This window comes from Neoarius graeffei, chromosome 13 (assembly GCF_027579695.1).
Source record: "Neoarius graeffei isolate fNeoGra1 chromosome 13, fNeoGra1.pri, whole genome shotgun sequence".
In the NCBI taxonomy this organism is placed as follows: Eukaryota; Metazoa; Chordata; class Actinopteri; order Siluriformes; family Ariidae; genus Neoarius; species Neoarius graeffei.
Window position 1 is genome coordinate 77,151,822 of NC_083581.1, and position 16,904 is coordinate 77,168,725.

General features: G+C 39.5%; 1 protein-coding gene across 1 annotated transcript; it reads right to left on the minus strand.

The window, feature by feature from the left end:
• Positions 1-2,174: 2,174 nt before the first annotated feature.
• On the minus strand, positions 2,175-15,211 carry nr4a1 (nuclear receptor subfamily 4, group A, member 1). Its single transcript, XM_060937034.1, has 7 exons — positions 15,086-15,211; positions 11,143-11,927; positions 10,572-10,701; positions 9,677-9,840; positions 8,403-8,605; positions 6,838-7,016; positions 2,175-4,073 (listed from the first exon to the last, which is right to left on the minus strand). Exons 2-7 carry the CDS (start codon positions 11,923-11,925, stop codon positions 3,817-3,819), a joined length of 1,716 nt encoding a protein of 571 aa, XP_060793017.1. The 5' UTR covers positions 11,926-11,927; positions 15,086-15,211; the 3' UTR covers positions 2,175-3,816.
• Positions 15,212-16,904: the final 1,693 nt, after the last annotated feature.

Below are 16,904 nucleotides of genomic sequence, written 5' to 3' on the forward strand. Positions count from 1 at the left end.
TTTGTTTGTTTTGTCTTGAACTAACATTGCCATTTCTTGATGGATTTTCACCAAATTTGGCAAGTAGGTCCGGGGATGACCCGGAATTTTGTAGATATAAACAAAATTCATGTACGGGCCCCAGAGGGTCCCTGGTGGGCCTTTGGGTGGTGGATGTTTGGATTTTTGTTTCTCTTGGGTTAACATCACCATTTCTTGATGGATCTTCACCAAATTTAACTTGGAACTCTGGGGGTAACCCAGAATTTTGCAAAACCTGGGCAATGCCGGGTAACCTGCTAGCAAAAAAATAAATAAATAAATGAATAATAATAATAATAATAATAATAATAAGAGGAGGTTCTATGTAAGAAGCATGCACTTTTGTAGCTGGCCTGTTTTCTCTGCCTACTTTCTTTCTATGGCCATTACAGTCTGGGAATGTAACAGTCCTCTTTGAAAGGCCCAGTATGTCCCCACATCACACTGAAATATCTTATTTCAAAAATGACATTAAGAAAACCCAGTTTACCACGGCATGCCCTCTTTAACTTGAGCCATTTTGTTTTGAGTTTTACCAAAATTGTGCAAAACCTTTTGACTTGAAGTGCATTTCTGTTCTGAGCTCTACAGGTGTATCTCAAAAAATTAGAATATTGCGAAACAGTTCAATATTTTCCATCAGTTATATAAGAAAATGAAATATACTCTAAATTCATTACACATAAACTAAAATGTTTCAAGCATTTTTCTATTTTAATTTTGATAATTATGGCCTACAGCACAAAAAAAACATAGCTCAAAATATGAGAATATTTCATTTTGAGTTTGAATAAAACAGTATAAATACCGTGTATCTCTCTGTGTAGTTCAGTACATGCAACCACAATCATGGGGAAGACTGCTGATTTGACAGTTGTCCAGAAGATTATCTTTGACACCCTCTACAAGGAGGGAGGGCCACAGAAGGTCATTGCTGAAAAGGCTGATTGGAAAAGGTGCACAAGCAACAGGGATGAGTGCAGCCTTGAGAGGATTGTCAAGAAGTGTCAATTCAAGAACTTGGGAGAGCTTCACAAGGAGTGGACTGAGGCTGGTGTCAGCACATCAAGAACCACCACACAGATGCCTTCAGGAAAGGGGCTACAACTGTCACATTCCTAATATCAAGCCCCTCCTGAACCAGAGACAACATCAGAAGTGTCTTACCTGGGCTAAAGAGAGAAAGAACTGGACTGTTGCTCAGTGGTCCAAAGTCCTCTTTTCAGATGAAAGTAAATTTTACATTTCATTTGGAAATCAAGGTCTTAGAGTCTGGAGGAAGAGTGGAGAGGCACAGAATCCAAGGGGTTTGAAGTCCAGTGTGAAGTTTTTGCAGTCTGTGATGATTTGGGGTGCCATGTCATCTGCTGGTGTTGGTCCACTGTGGTTTATCAAGTCCAAAGTCAACACAGCATCTACCAGGAGGTTTTAGAGCACTTCATGCTTCCATATGCTGACAAGCTTTATGGAGATGCTGATTTCATTTTCCAGCAGGACTTAGCACCTGTCCACAGTGCCAAAACTTCTACCAAATGGTTTGCTGACCATGATATTACTGTGCTTGATTAGCCAGCCAACTCTCCTGACCTGAACCTCAGAGAGAACCAATGGGTATTGTCAAGAGGAAGATGAGAAACACCCGACCCAAAAATACAGACGAACTGAAGGCTTCCATCAAAGCGACATGGGCTTCAATAACACCTCAGCAGTGCCACAGGCAGATCATGTCAGCCACACTGATGCAGTAATTTCAGTAGTTGGACATTTCTGTATTATAAATCCTTTTGATTGATCTTAGGAAATATTGCAATAATTTGAGACACTGGATTTCTGATTTCATGAGCTATAAGCCACAATCATCAAAATTAAAAGAAGAAAAGGCTTGAAATATTTTACTTTATGTGTAATGAATATAGAATAGATGAATGTTTAGCTTTTTGAATTAACTTATGGGGGGAAACTTTTTCAAGATATTCTAAGTTTTTGAGATGCATTCGTATAGGACAGCTAATATTTTTGTTGGAAGTAAAAACAAAAAGACTAAAATGCATCAAACTTATTGTTCATCATTTTAATGTAGAGTGCTGAACAACATTAGTAATGAAAGACAACAAATATCTAAGCATATCAAAAATATTATATAAAAAACCACCATAATGCCCAGACATTTTCACTATGCCAGTATAAAGACAAAATATATAGCATATCAAGCCATCTCTATACAGACAGTACATACAAATATGTATATGCTAAAGTTTGGCAGTCACACAAAACAAATTCTTCATTCTGTGATAATACTCAGAGTTACAGGGCTTGCAAAAAAAAAAAGCCAATAAATCACTTGACATCTTCAGAAATGTTTCGATGGAAATGTATCATCATTATTGTCACTTAGAGATGTGAATCTGAATGGCAAAAAAATTTTAATCCAAGTAAAGTGTAAACTTCAGTTGTACATCTAATGAAGATATGTCTTGAAGGCGTGGCGTGTCTTGTGTTTTCTGAACAGCACATGGCATTTAAATCCGATTCGAAGAGCAGTTTATATGATTTTTCAACTGCATTCACATTCATTCTGTGCATCTATTGAACTTAAGTCTCAGATGTTAATACAGGGTGTCCCAAAAAATGTACTCACATTTTGACTCCTCATAACTCAATGGATTTTTCATTTCTTTTCAGATCAAATTAACCCTAATAATGGCAGAAGTACAACTAAGTTTTGAAGACAGAAAATGTATCATAAAGTGCTACTGGAAGCACGAAAACATCATGGAAGTGCAAAGACAATTTAGAAGACATTTTCACAAAGATCCACCAATGCGACGCACCACTGCTCACATCCGAGATAAGTTTGAATCAGATGGAACTGTGCATGACGTCCATAAAGTGTGTTCAGGAAGACCACAGTCATCAACCAGCCCTGCAAAGGAAACTCAATTGCTGGAAACCTTCAACTGATCCCCACAGAAATCTGTACGACAAATGGCTCGTGAGACAGGAATCCCAAAATCAAGCACTCATCGCATTTTGAAGCGAGTTCATTGGAAATGTGACATTCCAACATTAATCCACACTCTAAACGAAGACGATCCTGAGTGAGTACATTTTTTTGGGACACCCTGTAAATATACTGTATAAGGCTTTATTTAGTCATTCTGTGCAACCTGGTAAACGATATCAGTTTTGGTCCATGGCCTTTATTTTAATAAACCACAGGTGTGTGTGTGTGTGTGTGTGTGTGTGTGTGTGTGTGTGTGTGTGTGTGTGTGTGTGTGTTATTAAAGCACCATTGAGGTCTCTGGATGTTATTGACATCATCATTATCATCATATTATGTATGTCCTGAAATTATAAAGCTCTAATACTGTTAAAGTGAGAGGTTTTGATTCTTCACACACTCTCTCTCTCTCTATCACACACACACACACACACACACACACACACACACACACACACACACACACACACCGTGTATGATGTTCAACTGTCAAGTTGCACACAATCACAATAAAGTTGAAGTTCACAATAAAGCCATGATTCCAAAGTTCTGAAACAAATGATGAGGTTGAGGAAACATATGGGGACTTGGTGAGGCTTTCTTTCTTTCTTTTTTGCTGCAAAATTTCCTACAACGTTCACTGAACGTCTTTCTGATTTTGCACTCCCACTGAGAAGATCATAGTCACATGCCTAAAAGAATACAGAGCTGCCAGGGTTAGACAAGTGCTTCCGAATCTCTCCTCTGCTCCGCTGTGCTTTTGTCCAAGTCTTTAAATAGCACCGCAGTCACATTCAGAAAGGAAACGTGTCCATGAAGATCTTCTCCACAATCGGAGGAGGTGGGACGAGATCCTCTAGTTTAAGATAGAAGATGCGCTGAAAGCCTTGAGTGCACAGCGTCCTGAGCTCGGGCAGTTTCCCCAGCAGCCGTGACAGGTAGTTGGGACGTGCTGTTTCTGAGACACTCGTGGCAACGTGGTCTTTGAGACAAGTTATCAGATGGTTCTGGAAATCCTCCACCCGTTTGGGCTCCTTGAGGCCGTGCCGATCTGTAAGAGATGAAGAACGGCATAAGGGCAGGGGTTCCATGCTGCTTCTTTAACCTATACACTCTTAGCAATGGATCTTATCCATATTAGCAACATATTAACAATATAAGCAATATTTAGAGAAAAAGTAGATGCACAAAAGTCCTCATGAGCAGGTGTATGTGCTTAGGTGGTACTGAGGAGTGAAATGTTCAAGAAAAACACTCATCTGATGAAGGATTTTGTCAGAATTTCCCTGTTTTTGAGGAGATTTTTCACTGCGTACTACACTTCAGTTTTACTATCTGTCTTGCAGTCACTTAAACCGAGAATAAAGTAAACATTAAGTAGTGTATCGTGCACAAAGTTTCCAGAAAAACACATTGTTCAGAGCTGAAAAGCTGTGCATGCAATGTACACACATTCTCATTTATATATTTATTTACTTATTTATGCAATTGCCTACTTATGTTATTTAAATTCTTATTCATGTGGAGGCCTTTACGTAGTGAAAATTCGACATGCAAACTTCATTATAGATTTCTATTTTATGACTTCTACATTATCGAGACAACAACACAAACATTTTAGAGTCCAAACGTTCATTTTTTTCCCAGCACAAAATAAATGTTACAGAAGAAAATGTTTGTATAATATGCTGAGCAGCAGATCCCATAAGAGATCACTTTTCAGATTAAAAAAGAAAACATAATGAAGGCTGCTGGGTTTTGGTGTAAAATGAAGAAGTGAGTGTGACAGTCAAAGTGTGCAGAAGAACTGTGGCTGGTTCTGTAAGATGCTCAGGAAAACCTACAGATCATTTCCACATAAAACTGACCTCACTGGACCTCAGACTATTATTTTTCTTTCTTTTTTTTTTTTAAAGCAAAAGGTCGTCTCACACCAAATATTGACTTTGTTTAATTTATTACGGCTTACTGATTACTGTTTATATTATTTTTTTATGTTGAAACATTTGATTTCATTATTTTTAAGCCATTTTTGGTCGACAGCATTTCTTTACATGTGCCTAAGACTTTTGCACAGCACTGTATTTCTGAAATTATATCCTTTCCTGAAGTTCTAGCATTTATTTCAGTATCTGGTTACCCATTTGTTGACTTTATTTGAATTTAAAGTTAGACAGCCTTTCAGATGTTTCAAGTGTAGGTCATAAAAAGAATTTTCCCGACACCCAATTATTTTTGTTTAGTGACCTGAAAGCTACTGAATTCAAATCACAGACTTCCAATTTTATTAGATTTTATTCGCTAGACGGCCTTTCGATTTCATAAAATCTGTGAAATTTAGTTCCCTCTGAAACGTGGTTACTGTTTATTTCTGTAATATCTCACAAAATATCAGGCCGTTCTGTGGCTGGGAAGTTATTTAATTTGAGAGGATTAAAGCAAATAATGTGCATGAAATCGCTCGCTTCATGCAGTCAAGCAGACAGAGGAAGTCCGTGTGCGCATGCGCAGGTTTACCTTCTTCTTCTTTTGGGTTTTACAGCAGCTGGCATCCACAGTGTTGCATTACTGCCATCTACAGGTTTACCTTTGAGCGTGCACTGACAGTTCCATCATTCTGTCGCTAAACGAACAGCTGATCACACCGAGGTGCTCGCTGAGCGCCCATATTTATTAGTTTGGTCCTGCATTTCCTTTCCTTCGTATATAACATAATGTCTTTTCTTCTCGCTTTACGTTACTACAGTCGGTCTTTCATGTTTCATTCGCACACTCACGTCCTCCATTTTTCTCTCCTGTTTCAAATTTGTATCCCACAATGCCTTGCGTGAACAGGGAAAGCCCACCACGTGATGCATAACGTAGTATCTTGTATTGGGTCATGGTGAAGCAGGAAAAAAGAGCGGAGAATTTAGAACCACATGGCCTTAAGTTCATTAATTATTCTATTTAAAAGAAACCAATAAAATTGGAAGTCTGTGATTCAAATTCAGTAGCTTTCGGTCACTAAACAAATATAATTGAGTGTTGGGGAAAATTCTTTTTATGACCTATACTTGAAAAATTCGAAAAGCGGTCTACCTTTAAGGTTTTTGTTTGTTTCATGAGTTTACAGCCATTAAGTTTTCTATGTGAATTTTTTTTTTTATTAATTTTAACTCTATGTTAGGTTTTTAGGCGATCCCTTTCCATCTTGTTGGTTAACTTAAAAAAAAGCGCCGTTTCTGGTGGTAAAATTATACCTCAGCAGCACATCCACCTTTACCTGTAAGATTCACTGGAAGCTCATTCCTACAGTGTCTTGGACAATTTGTTGGAAATAAACATGTTTTTTTTTTATTTGCTCAGTATTATTCTTGTTTTTCCATTTAAATTTAGTTTGTTCTTTATCTGTTCCTGTCATCTTGAAACTACACTGGAACCACAATTGAAATACAGTAAGTGTTTTTACACTTTGTGTTATCCTTGGTATACTTTCATGTTTATCAGTTTTACTGTATTTGTCTACTTTATTTCTGATTTGCATGGGATTTTTACTGGAATAAATTCTATCTATCTATCTATCTATCTATCTATCTATCTATCTATCTATCTATCTATCTATCTATCTATCTATCTATCTCTGTTTTCACTTTATTTTGGTGAACTCTACTGAAGTATGCTTTGTGATGGAATTCATTAATCAGTGACATCTAACAGTTTTTCCCAAACCGCTGCACATTTTTATGTTCATTTTACTTATGGCATAAAGGTGATGATGGAAAAATTAAAGTGATATTTTAATGTTAGCCTGATCGTGCCAGCGAGAAACTGACCTGTTATAATGACTAGCGTGGCGAGACAGCAGAACGACGCCACGTCCAGGTTCAGGCGATGCAAACTCTGCGAGAACTCAATAATGGAGTCGATCCACTCGCCAAATCCCCGCACACACTGCATGCGGTGAAGAACCACCCCGTTGCAGAAGATCAGTTTATCCGTCTCTGGGTGTGATCTGAAATGAACATGAGAAAATGAGTACAATTTATGAATTCAAGAATAACACACACACTGTACTTTTATCTATTTTCATTGAATGTTGTGGAAAATCTGCAAAAAAAAAATCCTGTTATCACTTATAAGCAGCTATAAACAGTCATTCTGTCACTGGTCTCTGTTTATTCTCTCTCTTGAAGTTGAATAGACAAAGAAACGCAGCTTGATATGTTTCTTATAAATCACAAAGTGCAAAATCCTGGAGACTCTTCCATGTGTAAGCGCTGACACTTGAGAACCTCAAAATACATGTTTTCTCCTTACAGAAACCTTCGCCAGATCATTTTTTATACTGATTTTTTGGTGTTACATTTTTCAATGTGTTTACCGTTAGCCATGTGCAGCACCTGACATACAAGTCGTTCTGAAGTAGCTGTTACAGTAGAAACTTAATACTGTACGAGATCGTCAGCAACGGTGTAGCTCACTCTGATGTGAACGATCTAAAGTGGGCCACCTTGCACAATAAATGGTGTGAGCTATATACACTATATACAAGCTATATATAGAAGCGATATCCACCCTAGGAATACCGACCTATTTACCAGAAAGAATCCAAAACAGTAAGGAATTGACTGAGAAGAAGCGATTTTTGTTGAACTGCTCATTAAGGCTTAATTAGTGCATAACTTCATTAATAATTATAATTAACCAAATCTGGATAGAAGTTATATGCACCCTAGGTCCCCCTACCTTCATGCCAGAAAGAATCAAAATCAGTGAAGAATTGAGGAAGAAGAAGCGATTTGTGTGGAAAGTGCTTGCTATGGATTGATTAATTATGCCATATCTTCATTATTAATTGCAATTATGCAAATTTGGGTAGAAGCTATATGCACCCCAGGCAGACCTACCTTCCTGCCAAAAAGAATAAAAATCAGTGAAGAACTGAGAGAGAAGAAGCGATTTTTGTGAAATGTAGATGACAGATGATGGACGGACGATGGACAACACATGATGACATGAACTCATCACCCCTCGGCCAGATGAGCTAATAAAGAGTGCGTTAATAGAAAACTTTGCCGTCAACACTAAACTCAAAAAAAAAAACCATTGGATTTACTTAACCAAGTTATGGCAACCAGTCCCACGAAACTGTGTTAATTTAGATGTATTGAATACAGTTATGTTGAGTTATTCAAAACATAACTGTATTCAATACATCTAAATTAACAGTTTCGTGGGACCGGTTGCCATAACTCGGTTAAGTAAATCCAATGTTCTATTTTTTTGAGTGTAGTATCAGTGCTGCTGCTATAGAAAATTCATCAACAGCTTTTGACCTGTAAGATTTGAGTATTCAACAGCGCCAAACTCAGACTATTATTACCACCGTAGTAATTACCTGTAAGCTAGTCGTAATATGAAGAGCTCGATGAAGGCTGATTCGAACAGCAAGTCCTGGTCCTCTATAGAGAAAGCGGTGAATCCTGGGATGCTTTCGGCCCACTTTCTGATCACACTCATGGACTCGGTGAGCAGGTCGTAAAACTGCTGAATGTCCTTGGCGTCCTCCTTTTCAGACACACTTGCAACTGTTTGCTGATACTGAACAGAAAACAAGACTACATAATCAGCAACTGGACTTTTAGTCCAGCATTAGTACATGCTTACACAATCACCTGATCATAAAGATAATAAAACCAATGCAGATGGCATCACTCATGGAAAAATCCACCCTGAATGACTTGCATGTTAATCTTGATAATTCGCACATGAGCTTCTGTTTTGTCTGAGATTTATTTAGCTTTGAATTTATTTTTTTGTCTAGCGTGAAGCCATGGCCTAAAGGTTAGAGAAGTAGCTTTAGGACCAAGAGGTTGCTGATTTGATTCCCTCAACCAGCAGGAATGGCTGAAGTGCCCTTGAGCAAGACACCAGACCTCCGACTGCTCCCCAGGCTGCTCTGGATAAGAGCATCTGCTAAATACCTGTAACGTAATTTCTATCCTTTTGCTTTGGTTAACGTTCTCTTACACACAATGCCTTTGACTACCTGCTAAAAGCGGTGCTGTTTTATATATTTCCGCTACCTAAAAAGACTGATGCAGCAACACGTTTAATCCTTTAGTCTGTCCACCTCTTCATCTGTGCACTCTGCTCAAACAGATCAACTTCCTTGGCTTCAAAATTCATGCTAATACCCCTGTTAACACAATCGTGCTTCACATCTCATGGATCGCTAACTAGCCAAGCGGAATCTGTGCCATAACATTACATTAATGACATTTAGCAGATGCTTTTATCTTATCCAGAGTGACGTACAAGCAGTCTGGGGAGCAGATGGGGGTTAGGTGCCTTCCTCAAGGGCACTTCAGCCATTCCTGCTGGTCTAGGGAATTAAACTGGCAACCTCTTGATCCCAAAGCTGCTTCTCTAACCATTAGGCCATGGCTTCCCTCATAACTGCATCCTGTATCTGCACTGCACTCTGAAACTTTCAGTCCAATGTTTGCAACATCTACATGACACTGGATTTCTGATTAACATGACGTTGAAACTGGTGCGTGAGAATTTTTTTTTTAAAGAGCATACAGCATGACCATTATCACTTATGTTTAAGATGGTTGACATTTTTGTCCTATTAAATGCCAGCATAGTTCAAAGTGCAAGGCTCACCTTTGAGTAGTCCAGTTTTGTGATGGCGGGGTTTGAGTCCATGTGGGCATTCACAAGAGAGGTGATGATGTTTCCAGAAGACAAAGCAGACGCCGATTCTGTGACTGGTTTGGGCTTGGAAGGCAAACGACCCCTTCTGCCCTTGAGGCTGTCTGTTCTTACAACTGAACAGGAACCAGAATAAAATAACAGGTTAATAATGCAATATTCTGTTGCAAGACAAGATTTATACGAGGCAGAATTTTTTTAAATTATGAAATACGCTACCGTTCAAAAGTTTGGGGTCACCCAGACAATTTTGTGTTTTCCATGAAAAGTCACACTTTTATTTCCCACCATAAGTTGTAAAATGAATAGAAAATATAGTCAAGACATTTTTCTGGCCATTTTGAGCATTTAATCGACCCCACAAATGTGATGCTCCAGAAACTCAATCTGCTCAAAGGAAGGTCAGTTTTATAGCTTCTCTAAAGAGCTCAACTGTTTTCAGCTGTGCTAACATGATTGTACAAGGGTTTTCTAATCATCCATTAGCCTTCTGAGGCAATGAGCAAACACATTGTACCATTAGAACACTGGAGTGAGAGTTGCTGGAAATGGGCCTCTATACACCTATGGAGATATTGCACCAAAAACCAGACATTTGCAGCTAGAATAGTCATTTAGCACATTAGCAATGTATAGAGTGGATTTCTGATTAGTTTAAAGTGATCTTCATTGAAAAGAACAGTGCTTTTCTTTCAAAAATAAGCACATTTCAAAGTGACCCCAAACTTTTGAACGGTAGTGTAAGTGTAAAAATATATATTCATTATGAAAAAAAAACCACAATAGGATAATTAAATTAATCCATCTGTTGTGTGTAGGACGCGAGAACTGCTAAAGCTTTTCTCACCTTCTTTCACCATTCCGACTGCAAGGCACTTCTGAAAGCGACAGAACTGGCACCTGTTTCGCCGCCGTTTGTCCACTGGGCAGTCTTTATTAGCGAGGCAGACGTACTTGGCATTTTTCTGTACTGTACGCTAAAAGAAAAACAACAAAAAAGCTTTTTCAATTCAACATGTTCAATAGATTTATGGAATTAATGAACTAAATCAAGTGTTAATGATGAAGCCTTTAATAATAAAGACACACTCATGTGATACTTAAAGGTGCAGTATGCAATTTTTCAAAGTGTTACGAGATGTATTATAATAATACTGTAGTTATAAATCTCAGTGAGAATGCATAGTAATTCTGCTATGCAAATGATCTGATAGTTTCCTTATTTTGGGATTCTGTTTAAAAATTTCTGACCCAGAAATAATCTCGACCCCAAAACAGGCCTACTCAGGTATGAAAGTCTTGCGTAAAAATGACCTACAAGGTATAGATAGTTTCAACTTAGAAGGTGGGGTCAGTTTGGAGACATGAGGAGCACTTGAGCTCTAAAAATAACAAACGAACTGAAAATGAATATTCACCTTAAAGAAACCCTTGCAGCCCTCACAGGTGCGCACTCCATAGTGCTGGCAAGAGGCGTTGTCCCCACACACCGCACAGCACCCTTCATTTCCTGTTGGACTCTTGATTTTGGGAGACAGCTGATTGTCCACTAGGACCGAACCATCCCTGCTGCTGTGATCCAGCCTGTGTGGACTGAAGCTGTTCTGATGGCCCCGAGAAAAGGGATCCTGATCAGGAAGCTGATGTTGCTGCAGCTGTCCCAGTGGAGACATGTCCTCTCCTGAAAGAGGTCCAAAAGTGAAAAAGGAAGAGGCCTGAGGAAGAGGCGTCTTCTCTGAACCCCAGCAGCCTGCATCAGGGGAGCAGGACCCATACGCTCCATCCCAGGAAGGCACTGACTGGAAACCCGGGGTTGAGGGAGAAGGAGCCGAGACTGGGCTACCAAAACAGTTCGAGCCACCTGACGTAGACAGTGCATCGTCCATGTAGCTCAAGGTGAATGTGCCGGGGTAGCACCCATAGACTTGGAGATCCTCCAGCTTGAAGGAGTCCTGGCCCGAGGTGGCACTGGCGCAGGTTGAGGCAGCAGCGGTTGCAAGCTGACAGGAGTAGGTATCAAATTCTCCCCCGTAGCCTCCCACCAGGGAGGTGATGCTCGGCAGAGAGGATGTGGAGAGCTGCTCCCCCTGCTCGCTCATGTCCATGGCCAACCTGGAGGTGAAGTCAGGGTTCATAAACTCTGAGCTGAAGACCATGCTCTCATAAGGCTGGACTCCATGTTGGCTTTGAACACAGGTCATTTCTGTAGAGCAGAACCACAAGAGCTACTTTTCAATGCCTCAAAAGCCTTTCTTGTCTTGCTCCTGCTCATCTTAAATCATGACCCTTGTGTGGAAACCCCCCCCCCAAGCCTTTCCACACTAGGCATAGCTATTATCCTTGCTTAACCAGACAGAGAACTTGAGTAATGCAATCATCAACTGATTTCGAGTAGATGTTTCTGAGAAAGCAGGCTTCCAATATATATATATATATATATATATATATATATATATATATATATATATATATATATATATATATATATATATATATGAAACTCTAGAACTGGCTTTCAAACATACACCAGAGGCTGAAGAGTGTATGAATGAGATACCAGGTATTAGAAAATCTCAGGTTCAAGTTAAGGTCATTGGAATTGTCATTCAGCATTGTCCTTTAGGTCAGATGCCATGTGTTTCAATTCTCAATTCCAACAATGCAAAGAGAAGCTCTTTGATTATCAAAACCACAAATACAATACCCTCTGTGAGGTGCAGCTGACGGTTTGGAGTGCAACGAGAAGCAAAGATGGATGCACAAGCATGCCAGAGAGGACTATTTAAAGCTCAGCGGGCAAACTGACATCCTGGAAGGCAGTGTTCCTGCACAGATTATAACCTTCCCCTCTTCATGCATACTGACTGTAAGCGATCTACAAGTCAAATCAGGTGTGTGCTCTGCAGGGGTGCTGTTGGGGGGGGTTTAGGATGATTCCAAGGGCCCAGCATTGACAGAGGGCCCTCAGAGGACAGTATTAATATTTTTACCATGTGTAAGTCAATCTCATCTCATCTCGTTATCTCTAGCCGCTTTATCCTTCTACAGGGTCGCAAGCAAGCTGGAGCCTATCCCAGCTGACTACGGGCAAAAGGCGGGGTACACCCTGGACAAGTCGCCAGGTCATCACAGGGCGTGTAAGTCAATTTAATAAAAAATATTTTTTATAATTTTGTCTTTTAAAATGAGCAAATACAACCACCTTCTGGTTTGGTTTTCCATTTTCTGCAAAATTATTAGAATACATTGTCTTTATATTTCACCCCTCTCCCTATTCATTACATGGTACAGATTTGTGTAGGCGGAGCCAGAGCGACACCACGTTAGCTTTGTTGCTTTCCAATCCAGCACTAACGTTAGCTGTGCACGGTACAAGCAGAATTGATGGTGAACCATCAGTAGATGGACACCATCATGAAGAAGAAGTCAGGTTATCAGAAACGTAAAAGGGGGAGGGGGGCGCAATATTATATTCTTTCACAGGGCCAAAAATTTCTAGCAGCACTCTTGGAGCTCTGACTCTACAATCCTGATTTAAAATATTTAACAGTTATTCCATGAAATCGAGTCGTACATGAGCTGATAGTCGTCTATAATCCGTGTACGATGAGACTGAGTAGAATAACTGTTTTATTCTATCCACATTCACTGGATTTTGAGAAACAGAGCATTTTTATTTTTAGCAAATTCAATCAGTAAAAGCTTTATACAAAATGTCTGACAAAATAATTTCCACTTAGAATGGAAACAAACCGGCGAAATGACAGGAGCAATTTGTAAAAAATGTGATAATAATAATAATTCTTGAAAAATAAGGGAAAAAAGGATACGTTCTTACCATCAAATACTTTCATTCCATATTTTGTTGCTGCTTTTTTTGTGTGTATTTTTTGGGGTTTTGTTTTCGAGTAGAGTTTTTATTTTGTCCTCGGTTGGTTCAGTAACATGCTCTGCTATTTTGTTTTTCTCTACTCATGGTATATGATTTGATAGCCTAGTAGTAGAGTAGCCAATCAGAGCGTGTGATTGCTCATATCCAGTGAATGTGGATAGAATAATACAGCTTATCTACCCTACTACGTGCAAACCGTTTGTTGTTGTGTTTAGCAACAATCTATTATTATCTATTTACTTATTTAGTCTTTTCTTACATCTTCGAAGCTACAGATGACACTCTGGTAAACAAATGCAGCTACTTTGCAAAGAATACTTATCATTGTCTTTGCATGTTGTTGGGATTTAAAAGACAAACACGAGCTTTGCATGCAGTTCTGTCTGGTAGAACCTGAAGAGATTTTAGATGTTTGAGGTTGAACTTGCCTGTTCATTGTTCCTTTCAGTCACAAAACACTGAAATCACTATTTTACAAAAAGTCTCAAAGCTATTAAACCTCCATGCAAACAAAACTAAGATGAAGAGCCAAGTGCTGATCTGAAAAAGCAGACTGCATAAAGGATAAGGCTTTAAAATCTGATTTTTTTTTTTGCGTGTTAAATACATTCCCCTTTGCTGTATGATGTAATTGAGCCTTGTGGAGCAGCTGTTGGACTTACATCACCGTTTCCATTCAATATCTCCAGCTAAACTATGAAGAGTAATCTAAACATTTACATAAGCCGTAAGCTGTACTGAAGTTGTTATGAGACAGGATAGCCTGCAGGAATATGGTCACACTGTTTTCTTAGGTGTTTATCAGTAAATCAATAAACGGGGACGCCGCAACCTAACGCTTTAGGACCAAAAGGTTGCTGGTTCAAGTCCCTAAACCAGCAGAAATGGCTAAAGTGCCCTTGAGTAAAGCACCGAACCCCTAACTGCTCCCCAGGCTGCTTTGGGTGTGTTGTATGTTGTTCTGGATAAGATAAGATAAGATAAGATAAGATAAGATAAGATAAGATAAGATAAAAGAGCGTTTGCTAAATGCCATTAATGTAATTCATTAAGTCTTCTCTCATCAGGAGCATCGGAGTATGGATTGAGTTTATAGGCTATAATTACAATACAAGCAATATATAATAACATAAGTTTATAACACTATAATTATAATAAAGGTGCATTAAGGGAAGATTAGTCTTTTTTTCAGAAGCCGTGCTTTGTTTAATGTTTATAAAATAACTTGCAGGAGGCGCATTCAAACACAAACAAGCATTCCGGCCCGGAATTCAGCCTTCTAAAAGGGTTTTCTCAGCAACTTAATCAACTTTTACTCAAACCACATTTCAATCTACTGTTTTTTAAGCATGTTCTACAAATACTCCAAGTTATTTATACAAGTTAGGAAGAAAAAAAATTCTCTATCGCACCTTTAAGGAAGCGCATGAGTGAAGCAAACATGAATCAAAAGTAAAACACACACTCACCTGTTAGTGAATAATGATAATAATAATTCTGCTGGACTTATTTGTAATGTCCGTACTGCAGGTGAAGCTCGTGCATCCCCGCACCGCGCGCGCACCTCTCTCTGTGTCTGCGTGTCCCGGTTCCGACTCGGACGCGTTCAGCGCTCGGCTCTCTGCGGCTCCTCCTCTTATACGGCGCACTGTGTGTGCCGTGACGTCACAGCTGCGTCCTGCCCTTGCCGTTCCACTCGCCAATACGCGCGCGCAGGGGCGGAGGAGCTCCCCGAAATCTTTCCGGCCGCCGACCAATCAGAGCGCGAGCTCCGGCAGCGTGACGCACGCTCGGGATTCCATTGACGCAAACCGAGCCGAGCTAAATATAGCCGCACACGGAGGCAACGGAGCTTAAAGTCGCTGAAATCGGTTAAAAATAGTGTCGGGGAAGACACAAATAACCGAGCACACAGAGAGGGGAGCAGCAAAACCCCCTGCGCTGCCGGATTAAACGCTGCTGCTCTCGGCGGCGGATGTTTACAAGCGAATAAAAGACAAAAATGTGTTTCTGCCCATTTCAGCTGCTGCCAGAGTCCCAGGCTGAGCACAGAGTGGCAGCTCTTTCTCTTTTCCTCTTCTGAACGGGTGAATGTTAGATGTTTACACGCGAATAAAAGACAATGACAGGAAATCATTCTATTATAAGTTTATTCTTAACTTTATTCTTCATTACAGCTGAATAAGATCTAACACTTTCTGGCTTTCTTAACTTTTTTTTTTTTTTTACAGTGGTGCTTGAAAGTTTGTGAACCCTTTAGAATTTTCTATATTTCTGCATCAATATGACCAAAAACATCATCAGATTTTCACACAAGTCCTAAAAGTAGATAAAGAGAACCCAGTTAAACAAATGAGACAAAAATATTATACTTGGTCATTGAGTACGGAAACCGAAAGAGGCCCTTCATAGAATCCTTTTTTTATTCACCCTGTTATCCCGAAATAACGACATAATTAATTCAAGATCTCGAAAAAACAAAACAATTATTTCATGATCTCGAGTACACTCTAAAAAATAACGGGGCCAGTACCGGTTCTTCAGGGCGATGCCATAGAAGAACCTTTTTCAGGGCTTCAAAGAACCGTTCATGTAACAGTTCTTTAAAGAACCATTTAAACCATTTGTTTGAGCAGTGAAGACAGATTTGTGTAAACATAGCCGATGTGCATTGATCAGCAAATGGTAAGAGAATGCCAGGCTCTGAAGAACCATTTCCAATGTGAAGAACCTTTCGCATAATGTAATGGTTCATCACAGAGTTTTGACTCTCCGTGGAACCATCCAGAGATTTGAAGAACCACTGAAGCACCTTTATTTTTTAGAGTGTAAACAGCTGAGAAATGGTTCATTCAGGTGCGCCAAGAGACTTGTGATATGCTGACTTTGGGGCTATTTCTCATTCTGTATAGACGCAACTTTGGTCATTAGAATGTCTGGAATAATCGATCACCTAATAAGGCAATATTTTGATCAGGGGTTGACACAGGGAGAGATTGCATTAAGTCTTTTAATAAGGGATAATTTCAAAATTAGTCCGCGGCACCTCCGCAGAAGACTGGCCCGGCTTCGTCTCTACCGACGGAGATACAGTGATCCAGCTGAGATCATGAAATAATTGTTTTGTTTTCTCGAGATCCTGAATTAATTATGTCGTTATCTCGGGATAACAAGGTGAATTAAAAAGATTATATGAAGGGCCTCTCTCGGCTTCCGTAATAGAGGAAAATGATCCAATATTACATGGCAAAAGTATGTGAACCTTTGCTTTCAGTATCTGGTGTGACC

What these genes read in the sequence shown, in the direction of transcription:
- nr4a1 (XM_060937034.1), bottom strand. Translation starts at nt 11,925, where the DNA reads ATGACCTGTGTTCAAAGCCAACATGGAGTCCAGCCTTATGAGAGCATG. An exon ending in GCTGCAAGGGTTTCTTTAAG is followed by an intron (nt 10,702 to 11,142) that starts GTGAATATTCAT and finishes TTTTTCTTTTAG; the next exon opens with CGTACAGTACAGAAAAATGC. An exon ending in AGTCGGAATGGTGAAAGAAG is followed by an intron (nt 9,841 to 10,571) that starts GTGAGAAAAGCT and finishes GTTCCTGTTCAG; the next exon opens with TTGTAAGAACAGACAGCCTC.